General features: G+C 36.2%; 1 protein-coding gene across 1 annotated transcript in view; it reads left to right on the top strand.

Moving 5' to 3' along the window:
- Positions 1-18535, top strand: part of adgrb2 (adhesion G protein-coupled receptor B2) — a gene marked incomplete at its 5' end in the record, with an annotated part of 133142 nt that overhangs the window by 51338 nt on the left and 63269 nt on the right. Inside the window, one exon of the mRNA XM_079442574.1 lies at positions 15569-15698. Coding sequence (XP_079298700.1) covers positions 15569-15698 — 130 coding nt within the window. The remainder of the gene's footprint in view (positions 1-15568; positions 15699-18535) is intronic.

Raw genomic sequence — 18535 nt, 5'->3', positions numbered from 1 at the left:
GTGTTAACATCTGCCATTCATGTTAACTTAAAGCAGCATAAGAAAAATATTAGTGATCCAATATATGCAAGGTTTTTGGATAAACAAAAAAAAATCTCAAGAAGTGAGCCGTTCCCACATTTTTCTTTCTTTCTCAAGCAGAGACAGAACTTCACTGATCTTTACCGGCTGACTCAGATTTGCTGAGTAAGTGTCATCATTCTAACTTAAGTGTGACTGAAAACATTTTGAGTGTTAGAAATATTCCCCATTACAATCGCTCCCAGACCCCTCTACTATACAGCGAGGGGGGCTGTGATACAGTCTTTGTGTGAAACAGTGAAGAGGGAAATTCTAATCCACAGGAAATGAGAGCAGGAGACAGAGCGAGATCGATGGAGACTGCAGCACAATGTCTGTGAAGACACATCTCTGATGGCCGACATTCATTCATTCATCAACACCAGCAGCTGGCGAAGCTATTGTGTCATAGAACTTAACATCTTCCTCTCAGTTTCTTATAGTGTGTGGGAATTACTAAGTTTCTGTCTTTTTGGTTGTGAAAAACTTGGAAGGTACAGTAATAATCTTTTTTTCTCCCTCTTTTTTTTGTTTGTGTTTGAATTGGTTGTGCTGCTGAGGCTGCAGAGGGGCATTATGGGACTAAACAAGCATAAGTAGAAGGAAATTACAGATTCTAGACAGACGTCTAAGAGACAATTGTGTCGTTGCTTCCATGGAGGAAAAAAACTGTGCTCTCATGTGGTTTCTTATCGCCTAGTTAACGCCAGGGTAATGAGAGAAAAGACCACAGTTCTGTACGTGTTTGTGTGTAGCACGCTCTGTTCTCTTTTAGTATTCCTCCACTCTTAGCCACTCTTTTCTGTCTCTTTCCTCTTCTCAGGCTATAGGATGTGGGTAGTAGCAGAGGTATAGGGTCTGCAAGGCTTAAAGGGGCTCCTGAGGGACGAGGGTCTGCTTCTTTAATCTGTTTGTAAACTGGTAAACTGGAAACAGCTCCATGCAGAGAGCAGCAAGGAGAATATGTCCTACAAAGGCACTTTTGTTTACTCCAGTTATTCACATCCCTTGGCTTCCTTCTGTCATTTTGTAAAGTGTGGAACTCTGAATCCCTGAGGCTGATGTGGAAAGAGACCAGAAAAAATCAGAAGCTATGCTAAAATCTTGTCCTTTTTATTCATAATGTTAGTATTCTAAGGACACTAGGTTTTAGCTTACAGCTTATGTGTGCAGTTATGCAAAATTGCAAAAAAAAAAATATTGTTGCTTTTTAAACCAGTCTTCTTGACTCTTTTTCATTAGTCAGAGAAACAGACAGCATCGCCCCCAAAGTCACACCACTGGTTGAACCAGTGACAAAATTATTGTTCAAAAGTTTGGGGGTGAGATTTTGTTTTATTTTTATTTTTTGAGACAGAGAGATTAATACCAAATCAGCATTTATGTGACACTGAAGGTTATAATGGCTGCTGGAAATTCAGCTGTGCCATCAAAGGAACAAATTACGTAAAGAAAAAAAAAAAAAAAGATTGTTATTTTAAACTGTTGTAATTTTTCACTGTATTTCTGTTTTTACTGACTTTTTGATCAAATAAATGCAGACTTACTCATCATGAGAGACTTTTGTAAGAGACTTCTATGTTCAAAAACAGAAAAAAAGTATGTCAACTATTTCACAGTAGTGTATATGCTTGTATTTCAGTGTGATATGCATATTTATTTATTTAAATTTTTTTCTCCCATCTTAGTAATCACACAGCTTTAATCCAAATGAGGCTCATTATAGATTGCTCATATAGAACTTCCCCTTTGCCCTTCTGTTTCCTCATTTGCAAGCAGAAGAGACAAGACATATCACCATCGTTCAGGGTTATTTCAGTTAATTTGCAGCGTAGGAGTTGCATTAAACTGAAGCACATTTCCACAGTCATCATTCTAAGCCTTGAATCAGTACATTACACAGTCACAGACACATTTCCCTGCAGCACTGCATGTCACTGTCCGTGGTGCTGAAACAGGTCAAGTCAATGAGATGGATTCACACAGAGAGAGATTTAGGGTCTTTAAGCACTAATTAGCATTTGAATTGAATCCAAATTTAAATAAGTAAACGTAAAATAACCAAATGCACTGTAACTTCCCCCATAGCTTTGATAACCTCATCATACAGCAAACCCTGGTGACATGAAATCTTACTTTTGGATTATTCTGGGAATTCTGACTGCCAGCTCTCACACTGTAAAAAAATAAAACACATTAAAGAACTTTTCACATTAAAAAAACTTTTCGCATAAAAGAAGTGTATTGCAGTTTGTTGACTTTTTGGCAGTAAGATGACACCTTCCATGTCAGAAGTGGGCCATACTTGGCTACAATGACCTGCAAAGTGGACTAGACTTGATGCTAATAGCCTAGTAGACTAGTGCAAGGTCATTCTCTTATCATATTAGCTGATACTATAGAACTTTTTACGTCCATTCAATATTAGCTGTAGGCTTATGCTTTATTTGGATGACTTCCAAATAGGGAAAAAAGCCTGTACACAAGAAAAAATTAATAAAGAAGAAATCACAGCCCACAGATGATAAGACAGGGAGGTAATTATTTGTTCATCTAAGGATTCTTCTTGAGACATTAGCACAGTTTGAGTTGAAAAATCATATATATATATTTTTTTTGCAGGATTCATCTCCACAAACATCCGCTTCACTCCCCACTGAGTGTGTGTGTTAGCACATGCCCCGCATCAACTCATTGTGTCTGTTTTAATCTGTGAGTATGTGTCAGTGTGTGCAAGTACGTAGCCAAATTAAAGGAATACGCTGGGAGTTGGCATGAAAACCCCACACCAACCCAATGGCCCACTACACCTGTTTATTTTAAAATGTTTCTCTCTGCTCAGGCAACTGCAGGACATTATGCTGGCCGTGGCTTCGTGTTTACAGTTCAATGTTTTAAATGCCCATATGTCCGTGCCATCTGTCTTCTAAATGCCTACATCTGTTTTAATGAGAAATGTTCTGCAGTGAAGTCTAGAGTTAGCAAATGCACACAAATAAATTGAGTCCATCATAATGGCCCATATACACGGAGATTTGCATTCAGCCGTGCATCAAATACCCCATGGTATCACCTGTCAGTACATGCATTGTTTACTAAAGCAAGTGTGCTGAGAACAATGTGGGTCATGAGATACTTGTGAGGTTGTTGTTAGATTATTTACTTATGGTCAACACTAGGACACATATACTCTATCATACACATTTTGGAATAATAGTAAACTCACCAAAACTATGAAGCAACATAATGTGAAGTACCATAATGTTATGTTTTGGATACTGGTGCCCAGTATGGAGTTCTGGATTGCCTATAGTGAATCAGATTCACCAGAAAGACTTGTTATGGCTGCTTAGCTATCATTTCAACAATAATAATAATAATAATATTATATCTAATAATATAATCTATGTATGTATGTATGTATATATATATATATATATATATATATATATATATATATATATATATATATATATATATATATATATAGGAATAAGCCTTTAGATCAGCCTTTAAAATAATTTATAATTTTTTTTTTTTTGATCATGAGAAACTTAACTTCCAAACTTAGACTTGTGACTTATAATTTAAGATACTGGCTTAATTTCTTTGGCCAGTACAGTGCAGATCTTCATACTTCTTTGGTGTTTCCTAACATTACCTCTGCAGTCAGTTTCCCTTGTTGGAGCGACAGAGTATTAACACATTCACAGCTACTGGAACCCCTGGTTTACTACAGGCTTTAGTAATCCTGTATGGTAACATGCACATTTATTACACAGTAAGCATTCCATTTTTCCCGATTTTGGAGGCTGAGCCTGGGAATTCGACCTTGCCACTAGAAGCTCTCTCTTTTTGACCTAGAATCCCATGCTGCTCATTGGGGCAGGGTTCATGCCAGAGGGAGTGGAGTGACAGGGTAAATAACAGGATGTTGATCCCAACAACCTTTTTCTGAGTGGTATGGGATGGATGCTTTAATCCATCTTCTAATCCGCACCACTGCCATCCATCACCCTTAAACCACCACACTCCACTGCTGTGTGAATGCATGCAGCTACTAGCCACACACACGCAGGGCCCTTTTTTACTTCAATCTGACAGAACTTAGTGGATCTTGTGTTTAGTTCAACAAAATGTATCTTTTCAACAAAATATGCTGTTTATTTCAACCTAAAAGCACATTTTTGTAGAATGATATTATGCCATTATCCCCCGATGCAAAATGGATGGATATTTGTTTGTAAAATAAGTGATTTATTTATATTTGTTTACATTGCGTTCTCTAATTTGTTAACACATATTTAAATGTATTCTATTGTTCCCAGCAGGTGTATTCACAATCAATCAATCAATAAGCCCTTATTAATACTTCTGAAATGAAATGAATGCACACTCTGGGATTCACAGTCTTTGCAAGCTGTAAATTATAATGTAAACTCCATAAAATGAAATGCATGAATAAATAAACTGTATAACCCAGTCCAGTGACTTTACATATAGATATGATCTCTTTGAAACTATAATAAAAAATAAAACCTTAATTAATAGCTTTAAAATGAAACAAACACCCTGTGGGATGCTGAAACTAAAACTGTATTACTGTTCATTATTATCCTTTAATGTAAAATGTTTGAAATAAATAAAACCATTGACATCTAGTTGATAGTCATTAATATGAATTAAAATTTAGCAGCAAAGGCTGTGAACCCTACAGTTAAAATAAATTAGAGGCATCATAATGGAAATAAATAAAAAATAAGCATGATAAATTCATGCTGTTTATTTGTCAATTTCAGTGGATTGATCATTAAAAGTTGATGTCAGATTTGTGCAAATGCATAAGCATCTCAATGTTAAATGATCAGGAACTTGACCATGAATATTCAAATTGTTTGGAATAACAGGAATGTGGAATGATTTAAAACTTCATTGTGACCATTAAGACTGAGTCTGGCTCTATATGACTTTCAAATTAAATGAAATTAACTGAAGTTACATTGTAATAGTCTAAAATTATTATTTTTATTTATTTATTGTTTTTTTGTAGTAAAGCATCTACCAAGATGTATAATGGTTCAAACTACTATTACAATATTATGGTACACTGATGATATCTTAAGTTATAAGACATGATGTAAGATATGATACGATGGTGCCATTATCAATAACTTAAATGGAGATAGATTATAGTAATTATAGAAATATAACAATTTAGAAGCTATTGTTAACGACAAATAGGCTGCCAATTCAGTGTATTTTCCTGTTGAGTGGAAGGATATATCCAAAGTTCTTTCATGAAACTCTAGATGGCACAGTCCAGGTCTAACTCAATCTGACATAATGATGTCATCACATGGCGCAGCTGTTTGGTTTTTGTATCAGCTGCCAATGAAACCCTCCACCTTCCCCAGCTTCAGAAACCCTCCACCTTTCCCAGCTCCGCCTCTATAGATCTGCTACAGAGTGATTTGTGTATGCTATATATGTAGGTTATTTAATATATGTTATTTGTGCAGCAGCAGTATTTCTTACATGCTCATAGCAGCATGTTGTGGATGTATTGGCAGTAGCAAGTCTCGGAACTGTGTAAGTGTAACAACTATTCCGCCAAGACCAAACACATTAACATTGTCATGTACATTACCATGCCAAACCCTCAGAGAGTTATGATAGAAATATTAATAATAATATAATACATATTTATGTTGTATTAAACAGTTCCTTATCAATATGTATTTTCAATATAATTATATATATATATATATATATATATATATATATATATATGTATATATATATATATATATATATATATATATATGTATATGTTTACAAGCATTCCATGCATAAATATATAATACAAATGTGTATCATGCACAGAATTCAGATATTTTTCTGTTCAGATGGCAGAGAACCCATTACAACTGTATCCCAGATCTGTTTCAGGTCACTTTAAAGCCTCTGTACTGTGTATGTTTACTGCAGGATGAAGGCATTGTGGGATGTTTTTGGCATGATTCAGGGCAAGAGTCTGGTTTACAGACTCCTGAACTCTATGTGCACCCGCTCATTATCTGAAAATAAGCATGGAGCTCTCTCTCTCTCTCTAACGAGACCGTGACTCAGACTTTTTCCAACTCAATGGACTGTGGATGAGCTGCTTGAACAGCTTCTGTTTTTTATGACACCACGGGAGAAAATAATCACAGCAACTTAATAGTGATTCCTGGAACCATTTGGCTTATAGGGATTTTTATCTTAGCGAAATATCAGGGTGGATGTGGTTCTTCCCCCTCACTGTGATATCTCAACCTGTGCGACCCCTGGTTACATCCGTCCCTCCCTTCCTGTAATAAAGCGAGACAGTAAGCCATAAGCATCTTATGGTTAAAATGAGCTGAACTGGGATAATGTGGAATCCATCTCGCCGCGAGAGCTGCTTCATGCACCATTATCTGTCTTACCATGGCCAGACCTACATCTCTACATCGGGCCACTCTCTCTCTTCATATTTGTTCCTCCCGACGTAATCTTCTTCCTGCTCATGTCATTACACACACATTGTGCACACTTTCCATGCTGTTCTTCAATGAGTAAGTATATTTGAGTTCGTCTGTCACTAAAGATTCAACATTCTATATTTAGATTCAAAACACCTGATGCGGAAATAACCCCTTACCTCCTCTGGTGGTTTAGTGTGTGTGGCAGAAGTTAAGTCTGTGTATGTGTGTGTGTGTGTGTTTGTTGGGGGAGTGGCTCCCAGGGCAGGGGACAGTGTTAGTGTGTCAATCGAAACACCAGCAGATTGAGTCTCAGCAAAGCGTCTGTCTGCTTACATATAGCATCTGTGTGAAGTTAGACTACACCACTGCGGTGAGTACATACATATTTAATGCTTTTTTACTAATGACAACAGTTAAAAAGTAGTGTAGTGAGATGACCATGTCCAATAGAAGGGATGGTTTGTATATCAAAGCTTTTTTTGGATTGAATGATGTAAAAGTCAATCATCCATCGTCTGTTTTTAATCATGTAAATCACATGTTCCCATCCTCCCTGTGAGTGTTATATTAATGAACACATTAGTATGTCAAATATAAAGAACATCTTTGACAGTTTACTTAAATCTGATTGTCAAGATTTCTCTCTTGACAACTCTTCACATGAAAACTGTGGCTTGTAAAAAAGATGAAAACATCAATGAAGTAAGATCTGCTGAGATTTCTGTGGCTTGCTTTAGTTGACTGTGAAGTTCTTGCGCTGGTTTAACAGGCTACATCTTCATTTGTTTGATGTTGTGGGCTAATTTTAGTTCTCCGCCTAATACTTGTTCAGGTCATGAAGGAATAATGTTCTTAACACTCTTCTGTGATCATTACTTCAGAGAATTTCATTTTGGATATTGTTTCATGAAGCTCTGACACCGGTTGCACAGGGCCGCTAGTCGCACGCGTTGCTAACCTGCCTGGAATCATTCCCATCAGAGCACCGGGAGGAAGGCTGATCTCTTTAAAGAAGCTTAACAATTATGGTCAGGAAAGCAAAGGTGAAAGGCCAATGACAAGCACTTTCAATGCATTCCGAAATGATTGCATTACTGAATCAAAAGCATTGTGTGTGTTTCTACTTCTGAGGACAAGGACATAATCATTCATACTTGGGTGAAAACTTTACTTTCAATGCTTCAGTTTCTGCGGTAGTTCAGATCTGAGGCAACATGCCCAGATGGAAAAAAAAAATAAAGATTGCTCAGAGATAGTTTTAGTTTTGCAGGTATGTGTAAGTTTCAATGTTGTCTCAGATGTTTCTCCTAAAATCCTTTGGGCAAATTAGAATTTGTTTGACATGCAGTACAAGTATAGGGCTATTAAATCAATGTGGATAGCGTTGTCCAGATGCTTTGATCTTGGAAGAATTGAATGAGAAATCTCTGACTTTTTTATTTGCAGACTTTGGTAGTCTCAGGAGGAAATTCTTAGAAGCAGAGGACTTCAACAAAAGTCTCCAAAATTACATATTATAAGCTTACTGTGCAAAAAATAAAAATAGAAATTCATTAGTATTTTTGCTGAACTCTTTGTTGTGTATTCCAGACAGACTGTCAGTGTGTTTATTAGTGGTGGAGATTTTTTTTAATTAGATTTAGATGTTTCTAATTTCTGAATGTTACATTATTACGCCAGTAGGTGGCGACAAGTGGCTTATAAGATTGAATCATTCATCAGTTTTGTTAAAAACCGCTGATTCATTCATAAATTGATATTTAGTGAGTCATGGATTAGTCTATTCAGACATTTCGTTCAAACATGCTGATTCATTCAGGAACGGCACACGTAACTGTCTTAATGAGTGAGTCATTGAATCATTCAATCAAACAGTTCATTCAAAAAATGCCTATGCATTCAGAAATGAAACATAACCACTGTGTGTTGCTTGGTGCTGTTGTGGCTTTGTAACTATTTTCATATGCAGTGCAAAAATATGATCTGGCAATATTGTGTCTGAAGTGCAAGTTTCTCAGTAATAAATTCTTGTTTATTGAACTGTCAGATAAAAGCCATATAACACTCAAAATCATGCATTTGTTTTTCCAGAATATCAGACTGAACTACACTTGCTCCCCAAACCAGCTCCTTTTCTTTCCTAAATTTCTCAAAACTTCCCTAAATATATCACTAACATTGGTTATGAATGGTCTTGCTTGTACTAAGTTCCAGAAAATTCTTCTGTTGTATAGTGAAAAGGATATGCCAGATTGAGTGTATTCCGCTTGTCATGTAATATTTCCTTTCCTTTATACTACCAGAGCTAATTATCAGTCTTTTTCTCTCTCGCTTCCTCCCTTTCAGATCACGTTCTCATTTTTCTTTCTCACTGTTTTTTTTCCCCCCTGTTTTCAGCATTTTATACTCTGCATTAATTTTGAACACTCCCGTAATTCTTCTCTGAACACCCTTTCACTGTAATCATATAGGGCATATTTAGCTCATAACGCAGGTGCCTATAACCAGATTAGAATTAATTGCCTTCCCGAAATAAAAGTGTTCCTCACATGGATTAGCTGTCAGAATCCATGTTTAATTTGTTTGTTTAAGGCGTATTTTCAGCCTTCACGGTAGACGCGAGTCCAACTTAACTTCCACCCTTTGTCAAGACGACAGCTGCTGTAATCCACCACAGCTTGATCTCTTTTACCAGCATTTATCTCATGTTTTCATCCTGTGGTTTGAGGCAGCTCATTTTGTTGTGGATATTAAAAACAAAAGGGGACAAAGTCAATTTGGTCTGTTCTGTAATCTGATCCCCCCAGTCTACCGTCACAGAAGATCTGGTCATTTAATCAGAGACCTAAACACAAACATGGGCCGGGCCATTGATGAGGAAGGGAGCGCACTGCTGGTTCATTAAACCTATCACAGCATGTGCTAATTAAATAATGGAGCCGCACTCACATACCAAAGGGTGAAAAATGACTGCTGTGGCATTTCATTCTCCATATGTTACCCTCTTTGCCCTTGCTTTCAGCATGTATATTTGCTTTTGTGTGTACGGCAGAGTGGCAGCGTAAGAGGGAAAATGCCTAAGCTACTGAGAGAAAAACATCAAGCCATAGGGAGAAATGAAAAGGTTCACAGAGTTTGTTTACCATGCTGGCTGATATTGTAAAGAGGGTGGGTGTGTACACAGGGTGCCCATGTTTTTTTTCGATGCTATTTGAAGCATAGGAATGGTTATGGAGGTTACACTTGAGTGGGTATTTAATTGTGAATAGAACTGTGTTGGATTTTTGAAATTTTTATAGCATTTTTTATTATTATTTATTTATTTATTTTCTGGAATTAGCCCTGCTGAAATTTGGTTCAAGGTACCGGCATGATCTTTTTGGTGAAGTCGTGGTTCATTGATGATCTCAGAGTCTAAAGCCCCATGGTGTTGATATAAGGTTGACTAAGGAAAGTCCAACTTTTTACTGTATAATTCTCAGTGCTGTTTATTTGTATTTTTTAAAATATACAGTATGTGCAGACACAAACCTTAAGGTGCTGTCACATTTACCACTGTTTGGTGAATTTATTAAGTCATTTTAATAGGAATCCATGCAATCTGGAATTTCTTGTGAGGACGAAAAAGTTCCCCACACAGATTTTGCATCAGGTTCAAGTTGCTTTTGCGAATTTGCCATGTTGACCAACAGAAAGCTGCTTTTTGCCTACAAAATTTCACACAAAGTTTTCTAATATGACTGTACTTTTAAAGTCTTTCCAAATATATATATATTGTAACGGGGTGAACAAGACGTGAGACGTGCGGATCCAAGTGCAAGCTTTTATTTATAAACATAATCAATACACAGGCAGGGTCAAACAATGGCAAACAAGTATGGTACGGGCAAGACACAGAGCAATCCTAGGGCTAGCGAGAGTCGATGATTGGCGAACAATATCCAACAGGGCAAGGCAGAGAGATAATCCAGGTATACGAGCAGTAGTCCAAGAGAGATGCAAACAGAGTCCAAACGGCAAGGCAAAGGGTAAATCCAGGAAACACGGGCAAGAATCAAAACACTAGAAAAACACACAAGGCAAGACTATGACAACAAAGAGGGTTTCGTATCTCAGCTAAAACTAGGAGAGTTATAAATGCAGAACAATACTGGAACTAAACAGAAAAACACAGAATGGCTCGGTAAGGCAGCTAACACTAGGGGAGTGATAAACGCAATACAATACTCGGCAGAGAGGAAGAGGAAGTCCATGGTTTATGTAGTTAGTACTGATCAGTGCAATCAGCTGTGTGTCGTCAGTGCAATGGATGATGGGAATTGTAGTCTGAGGTAGCGTGCAACAGTTAGTGTGGTGCAAGAGTCCATGTGGTGAGCGAGTGACCTCTGGTTGTGAGTTAATGGAAGTTCATAGACCAGATTCATGACATATATATATATATATATATATATATATATATATATATATATATATATATATATATATATATATACTGATATTGATATTTGTTGATACTGTATGACATTTGTGTGGATTTGTTGATACTGTATGACATTTTGTGTGGATTAAGGCAAAAACTATCAGTAATTTACATAAATAGTTCCCCATGGTACTGAATTGGTTAACATATTTATATAGTATGGTATTTACATAGGCCTAGTACTTCAAATTAAATTAGAAAGCCTAATGTGGATACTAAAGTGCCATTATTCCATACTGGCAACCAACATTCAAAACAGCATCTTTCCAGCAGGTATAATCTTGTATAAAAGATAATGTCCCGAAGGGTGGTAAATGATGTTGTCCGGACAGCGTACCTGTCTCATTCTGAGAGCTCAGTAATTGGATGCTTTCTGATCTAAGCAAAGTATCTGTCTTGCCTGCCAAACAATGTTTTGGATGATCTTTCACAAAGCCCCGTATCTCTTATCTCACCTGCTCCTGTTCACCTGCTGTTGATTAATATCCCCAGGAGGTTTGCACCTGATGCTCTGTGCTTGATCCTAGCCTAACTAGAAATACCCATAATTCCATTCACATGTCTGTCGGCTCATCTTTGTTTCTGTTGGCGTCAGAGAGACTTTGACTGGGAGTCGCCTCAGATCAGTTCCCTCTGAAGTGTCAATCTGCAGATCAAGGCTAGAGAAAGATTGCACTTACATTGCATTAGGTAGGTTTTTATTTATTGAGCACTAGCTGTGGGAGCATATGTCTTGAAGAAAAGAATGATGCATGTTTATGAGAGAGAAAGAGAGAGAGAGAGAGAGAGAGAGAGAGAGAGAGGAAAATGTAGGCAATACAGATGTGCTCTTGTACTGGGTTTGCATAGGTTTCATTGAGATTTTAGGCATGCATTGCTCACACTTAAAACATTGTTTTCTTATTGATTAGTCTAAGCCCAATGAAATTTGCATGGTGCAATTCCCGCCATGCAGTTGTGAGACTAGATTGTGAAGCATGCAGCAGACTACTGCAATCTGGCATAATTTACTAGACCTGTCCATCATCACTGCACTGTGATCTAGAAGCCAGAATTGACACTTTAAAATATTGAAACTGCCATCTAAATCACAAGCCTGGATAAATGCCTGATTATAACATGCCTCTCCATCATTTGATCATCATTTGATGAATCACTGCTGGCATGACGGCTAGAAAATGTACACAAACGCCTCTTTTAAGCAAAATTCTACAAGCGGGAATAGCATAGTGTTAATTGTGCCAGGCAAATTAAAAGTGAATATAGCTCAATCTAAATCAAGCCTAATTTGCATAGAAAATTTGCATTGAAAAAAATGACATTGAAATCTGGATTGGTAGTAAATAAGATGCAGAGTTTTAAACAGAAATATTGCACACAGAAGTGATCCAACTATTTAGTGAATTTGTCCTAAAATGTTTGATTAAACAGTTTTGACCTTCAGGGAACATAAAATAGTAATGAATAAAGTCATGAGTAATTACAGGAAAGAACTATTTATTTATACAGACCTTTTTTTAATTAATCTTGGGAATTCCTGTCCTAATTTATTTATTCTTGTAATTATAAGTTGACGTTGGGTTTTATATCTATTTTTGGCCACTTGAGTAGACTTTACAGACTCATAAACTCAGAATTTAAGATATTCATTTAAAATACCTGCTTCTTTTACTTCATAAAATAAAAGTACCAGGATAAAAATACATGCATTTTAATAATGTTCCACCTCCTCTATGTTTACTAGTAATGTAATGGTACATAAAAATGACTGTTTCGATACATACCCTTGGTTTGGTATGTTTTCATACAGCGGGGAGAAAAAAACAAATAGCTTCTTTTTTTCTTTACTTTGGGTGAAAACTTTACTTTCAATGCATCACATTCTGCAGCCAAAGAAACTATGGCTTTGTCTTTAACTTCAAAAAGTCTATACTGCTGCAGCTGGCTCGTTGTACTGTAGTTTATAGAGATTTTAAATACTTCCACTATTGGATACAAAATATGTTAGTAAAATATATATTTCAGTCAGAATTATTGCGCTATCCATTCTACTGTGCTCTGTCTGTTTAATGTGCAAATGCAAATCTGCGCTCATTCATTGAAGTCCGTGAAGTTTAACAGACCCTTTGTGCAAAATAGAATTACTCGTGTGAATTTACAAATAAGGATACAACCATAAAAATGTAAATTATGCGCTGAAGAAAACTGGTCTCAAATTGTACACACATCTGACAGGTTGCTTTAAACTGTACTCTTAATATAAAGCCCATCTAATTTTTAGGACCATTTGGATTGTGCACCTTTCCTCCAGACACTCACTCTGTGTCCTCAAGTATCTTTCAGATGTGTTGGCAACATCAGTGTGTATTGATATATAATGGTATTGTCCTAGCCAAGCTCATTTAGATTCAGTAAGGCTATTTGGATATACTATAGTCAGAATTTGAAAGTCTTCAAAGGGGTCAAATACAAAAGAGAGACCTCAGTGAACTGAAAAGGCTATTACTGCTTACAGTACAAATCATTGCTTGGAAGTAGATGAAATTCACTTATTCAAAATTCAAATTCAAATTCAAATTTTATTTGTCACATACATATACATACGTAGTACGACATGTAGTGAAATGTATTGTACGACTGTCCAACAAATTGTCCAACAAAATTAAGAAAAACCTCAAGTTACAAAAATACAAATAGAAAAAGTACAGTAAACATATATACAGAAATAAACTAGCAATAAAATAAAATAACAAATAGATATGAGAATAAAAATAGATATGAGGAATAAAAAATAGAATATGATTCTATATAGATTCTATAAAAAGTAAAGTGTATGTCAGTGATAAAGTGTCCGTGTGCTGTGCAGTGCAGTAAAGTGTGTAAGTGAGTAAAAGGAATACTAAAGACAAAGACAAATGGTATGTAAGTCCCACTCATTTATCCTTACGTAACCTTCTACAAATTAGTGCAGATTGTACTTGAATTCATTGTTCATTTGAAAGATTCGTTCATTGTAACTTTGTAAAGTCAGCGTGACGAATTGGCATTTGCTAAAGTGTTTTCTCCTGTGGAATAACATAAAGTGATGAATTGCTCACAAGAAATTTCAGAATTTTGATTTTATGTTGACTTAAGTACAGTAGGTGTCTTGCTCAAGGGCACAATGGTAATGATTCATGGACCATTTTTTGAGCACAGCACTACCCTTAGTGCTGGAAAAATTACCCAACACTTGACCAGTTATGTACAGCTTTATCTGACTTGACTAGTCTTTGAACTTGAATTGTCAGCCGTGGAAACAGAATGTTACTCATAATTAATCAGTAGTGCTTTTTGTTATACACTATTTGCTGAATTCATAATTAGAAGTTCCTCTTACTCCGACCATCTGGCCTCAGCAGTGAGTTTAATCTGAGGATCAACATGAAGCTTTACAGTTTACATTTATCAAATGTTTTAAAACTCCCCCTCCTCCATTCCCATTATTTATTCTCTGAACTTGAGATGTGCGTATGCTGGAGTATGTTAAGTTCACATGGTCATGTTGCTTGGTCACACAGCTTGTACGTACAAAATCAATAAATAAATAAAGCATTTGAAACAGATGACATAAATATGTGCATATATACACTACTGTTTAAATGTTTGGGGTGGGTAAAATTATTAAATGTTTTTGAAAGAAGAAAACATTTATTTTAAGAGAAATACAGTAAAAGCATTGTAAAATATTATTACAGTTTTAAATAGCTGTTTTCTATTGTAATATATTTTGAAATGTAGTTTGATTTAGTACTGGAAAAGTAGAATTTTTGCAGCCATTACTCCATTCTTCAGTGTCAGATGATTCTTCAGAAATCATTCAAATTTGCTGATTTGCTGCTTAATAGCTTTGGTACATTTTATTTAGGATTCTCTGATGAATAGAACAGCATTTATTTGAAATAGGAATATTTTATAACATTATAAATGTATTTACCGTCACTCTTGCCTTGAGTGTCCTTCTTTAATAAAAGTAATAACTTATTGACCCCAAACTTTTGAATGGTAGTGTAAATATAGGCATACTAAAGATGACTTGTTAATGGATAAATGAAATAAGGATTTAACAATCACATGATTATAATTACAGTTCAGATACAGGCAGAAATAACGTGTAAAATGTAAGCAATGGGAATTGGAGTGCTTCTTTTAGACATTTTGAGGACATATTGAGAACACTTTCAGTAAGAGGATGATGGAAGGCACATATGACAGCCATGAAACCTTGAAAGTGTTTATGACAAGCAGATGTTTGCAGAAAGACTACATGAATAGAGAGGACGGCCCATTATAAAAGCAAGGCCAGTGGACTTGAGGGCCGTTGTGGCTGAGAGCTTTTGGAGTGGGGTTGTCATTGACTTGTTCTCATGGCACCATACAACTCACTATGGTTTCTCCTGTTCTCTCTCATGGAATGACCCAATTAATTCATTCTTTTTTTCTGTGTGTGTTTGTGTGTGTTGTCGTTATACCCTATCAACAGAGAGCCTGGTGAAGAAAACTGGGACGCAGAGAGCTGCCAAACATTCCCATCGCCGGCAGTCTCCCACACCAAATGTCTGTGCAGCAAGCTGTCCACCTTTGCAGTGTTAGCGCAGAAAGCTAAAGAACCGGTGAGTGCTATATTTACCTTTACACACCACACTTCACCCCTCAGCATCTGCTCGGGATGGGGTCTAGCCGACTGAGACCTCTGTGAAATTTGTCTTATGCATATCATATGCTGCCATACAACGAGAATATTGTTGTCGCACATTGTTTGAAGTGTTTGGTTGCTCTCTAGAAGGTCAGTAGCCCGTCTGTTCCACATATGCTAGATGCTGCAGCTAAAGAAAGATCAGAAACTATGTGTGTTCTTGGGTAATTATTTTGTTGTAAAGATTTCTTAAAGGTGGGGGCATAACATTGTGACCGTCTGCGCTGTTGCTTATACATTCGATGTGAACTTGCCTCCATAGTGTGAGGGTATCGGAGGGAAGCAGATGGTGGACCAGGTGTTTAATATATCATGGTATGCATTATGCGTCAGGGTTTGTCTAGCTTGGGATTTCTCCCAGGTATAGTTTAAAAGCACTGATGCACAGCAATGTTATTGTTTTTCTTTGTTTATGAATATTAATCTTAATAAAGCAGTGGTTATTAAAGTGTGAGGCGTCAAGGTAGGTGTGGGAAATGGTGATAAAATAAAAACTAAAAAAAAAAAGCTACTGTTTAAAAAGTATAATATAATATAAGTATATATATGTATATATACTTATATATAATATAAGTATGTATATATATATATATATATATATATATATATATATATATATATATATATATATTCATCAAGGATAAATTAAATTGCTCAAAAGTGACAATATTACTTACTAAGTAAGTAAGTAAGTATATAACGGTTTTCAACACTGGTAAAAAGAATAAGAAATGTTACTTGAGCTCTAAATCAGATTATAATGATTTCTGGAGGATCATGTGACACTAGACTGGAGCAATGATGCTGAAAATTCAGGTTTTCCTTCACAGGAATAAATTATGTTTTATTAATGTATTAAAATACAAAAGAGTTATTTTATATTTTCATACTTCGTTATTGCTGTTTCCACTGTATTTTTCATCAAATAAATGCAGCCTTGATGACAAATGTAGAAAATTCCTTAGATTACACCCTTGACATGTTAATGTGCAGAACAAAAATCACAATTTCACAACTTTTTGTCAAGTATAATTTTTTTGTGTGTTTTTGAGTCATATACGCATATCTCGCTTTGAGTGACACGATGACCTTCTTTACATACTGTACATCCAATAATTTTCTGTAAAGCTGAACACTATATAGTTAATAATGCCTTTTTCAAAATGGCCAAAACGGTCTAAAATATAATTTCATGGCTGGCGATTTTTTTGTGCCCATTAGATTTTTTTTTTATTCTGCCGCCAATAGCAAAAAATTAAAATTAAATTGCGTTGACATGTTCCTAAACATGAATAGTAGTAAACAGCTTAGTCTCTTTAGCTTCTGTTTATTATGTTCATCTTATTTATTTTAGTACAAACTAATGTTTGGAGTCTGTTCTGAGTAGATATGTGTCAACTCTGAGAGGACTAGATATTTAAGCGTTGTATCTGTGATGTGGCTTTTAGCTATCCAGGTTAATGACTCGTGCTGCCGCTTGTTATATTGACCCTCTGCCCTCTTTTCACTTAATGGAAGTGAGAGGCCCAGCAGCTGCTCAGACCTCACTGTTCTAGGACTATGTGTCCTGTACATCTCTCTTTCTCTCTCTCTCTCTCTCTCTCTCTCTCTCTCTCTCTCTACTGTATATATATATATATATATATATATATATATATATATATATATATATATATATATATATATATATATATCTGTCCATGTCTCCATCTACATATTTATCTCTCTGTCTCTCTCGACTGTTTTCCCGTTTCCTTCCGCCCCTCCCCTCAACTGCGTCACCAATGAAAGGATACTGACCCAGTTTAGTTTAGCCGAGTGTTTTTTCGTCTGAAAGCACCCCCATTACAGTGATTGATATGCATGGCAGGTGAAGGGGATGCTGGGAGATGGAGAATAGCCCCGAGGAATGAGCAATGTGGGGCGGAGAGAGTAGAGCCACAGGCCAGTCACAGTCACACAGGAGCTGGACCACATGCTGCTGGTTCCCATCACCACTGACACCGGCTAAAGACAGCGTGCCAGGCAGACACACACATGCAGAGAGAGAGAGAGCAGTGCTGCCCATCAGGCACAGTACTGCACAGGCAGGGGCATTGAGCTTTGGGTACAGGGAGGCAAGGTGGATGCAATGCCAGTTCTAAAAACTGCATAGCTAAAAGGAATACTAAAATAAAAAGAGGGAAAAGTGGAGGACAGAACATTTTAAAGTCAAAAGTTATGTTTACTAATAGAATATAGTAATGGAAGACTAAAGTGTGTCTAGTGCTTTGGGTAGGAGAAAAGCACTTTATAAATAAAAGGTATTATTTTGATGACATGAAGATATAAAACACTGTTGATCAAAAGTGACAGTAAATACATTTACTTTGTTCATTAGAGTCCTGAAAAAATCTAAGTTTTCACAAAAAACATTTAGCACCACAACTGTCATAACTGATACAACACATTCCCTGCTTTTAATATCTGAAGAATTAATGCAACAGGACACAGCTGATCACTTAGAAAGACCTGTGAGGCAACTGTTCAATACTTATGCTCACGTCAGATAGAGGGATGAAACTCTAAAAGTGCTCAACTTCTTAGCTCGTAAAACATCTATGTGTTGTATATATATATGCGCTCTCTCTCTCTTATGCTTATTCATTTAATAATATTTTTCTGTAGTAAAGTTTTCTAAAATGCATGTCATACATTTTGCCAGTCTTTGTTCTTAAAATATGCTGTGCCATTTCTGAATACGTTGCTTCCTCA

The sequence above is a fragment of the Barbus barbus genome, assembly GCF_936440315.1.
Source record: "Barbus barbus genome assembly, chromosome: 19".
NCBI classification, from domain to species: Eukaryota; Metazoa; Chordata; class Actinopteri; order Cypriniformes; family Cyprinidae; genus Barbus; species Barbus barbus.
Note: the sequence above shows the minus strand (reverse complement) of the source record. Positions and strands in the feature narration are given on the sequence as shown.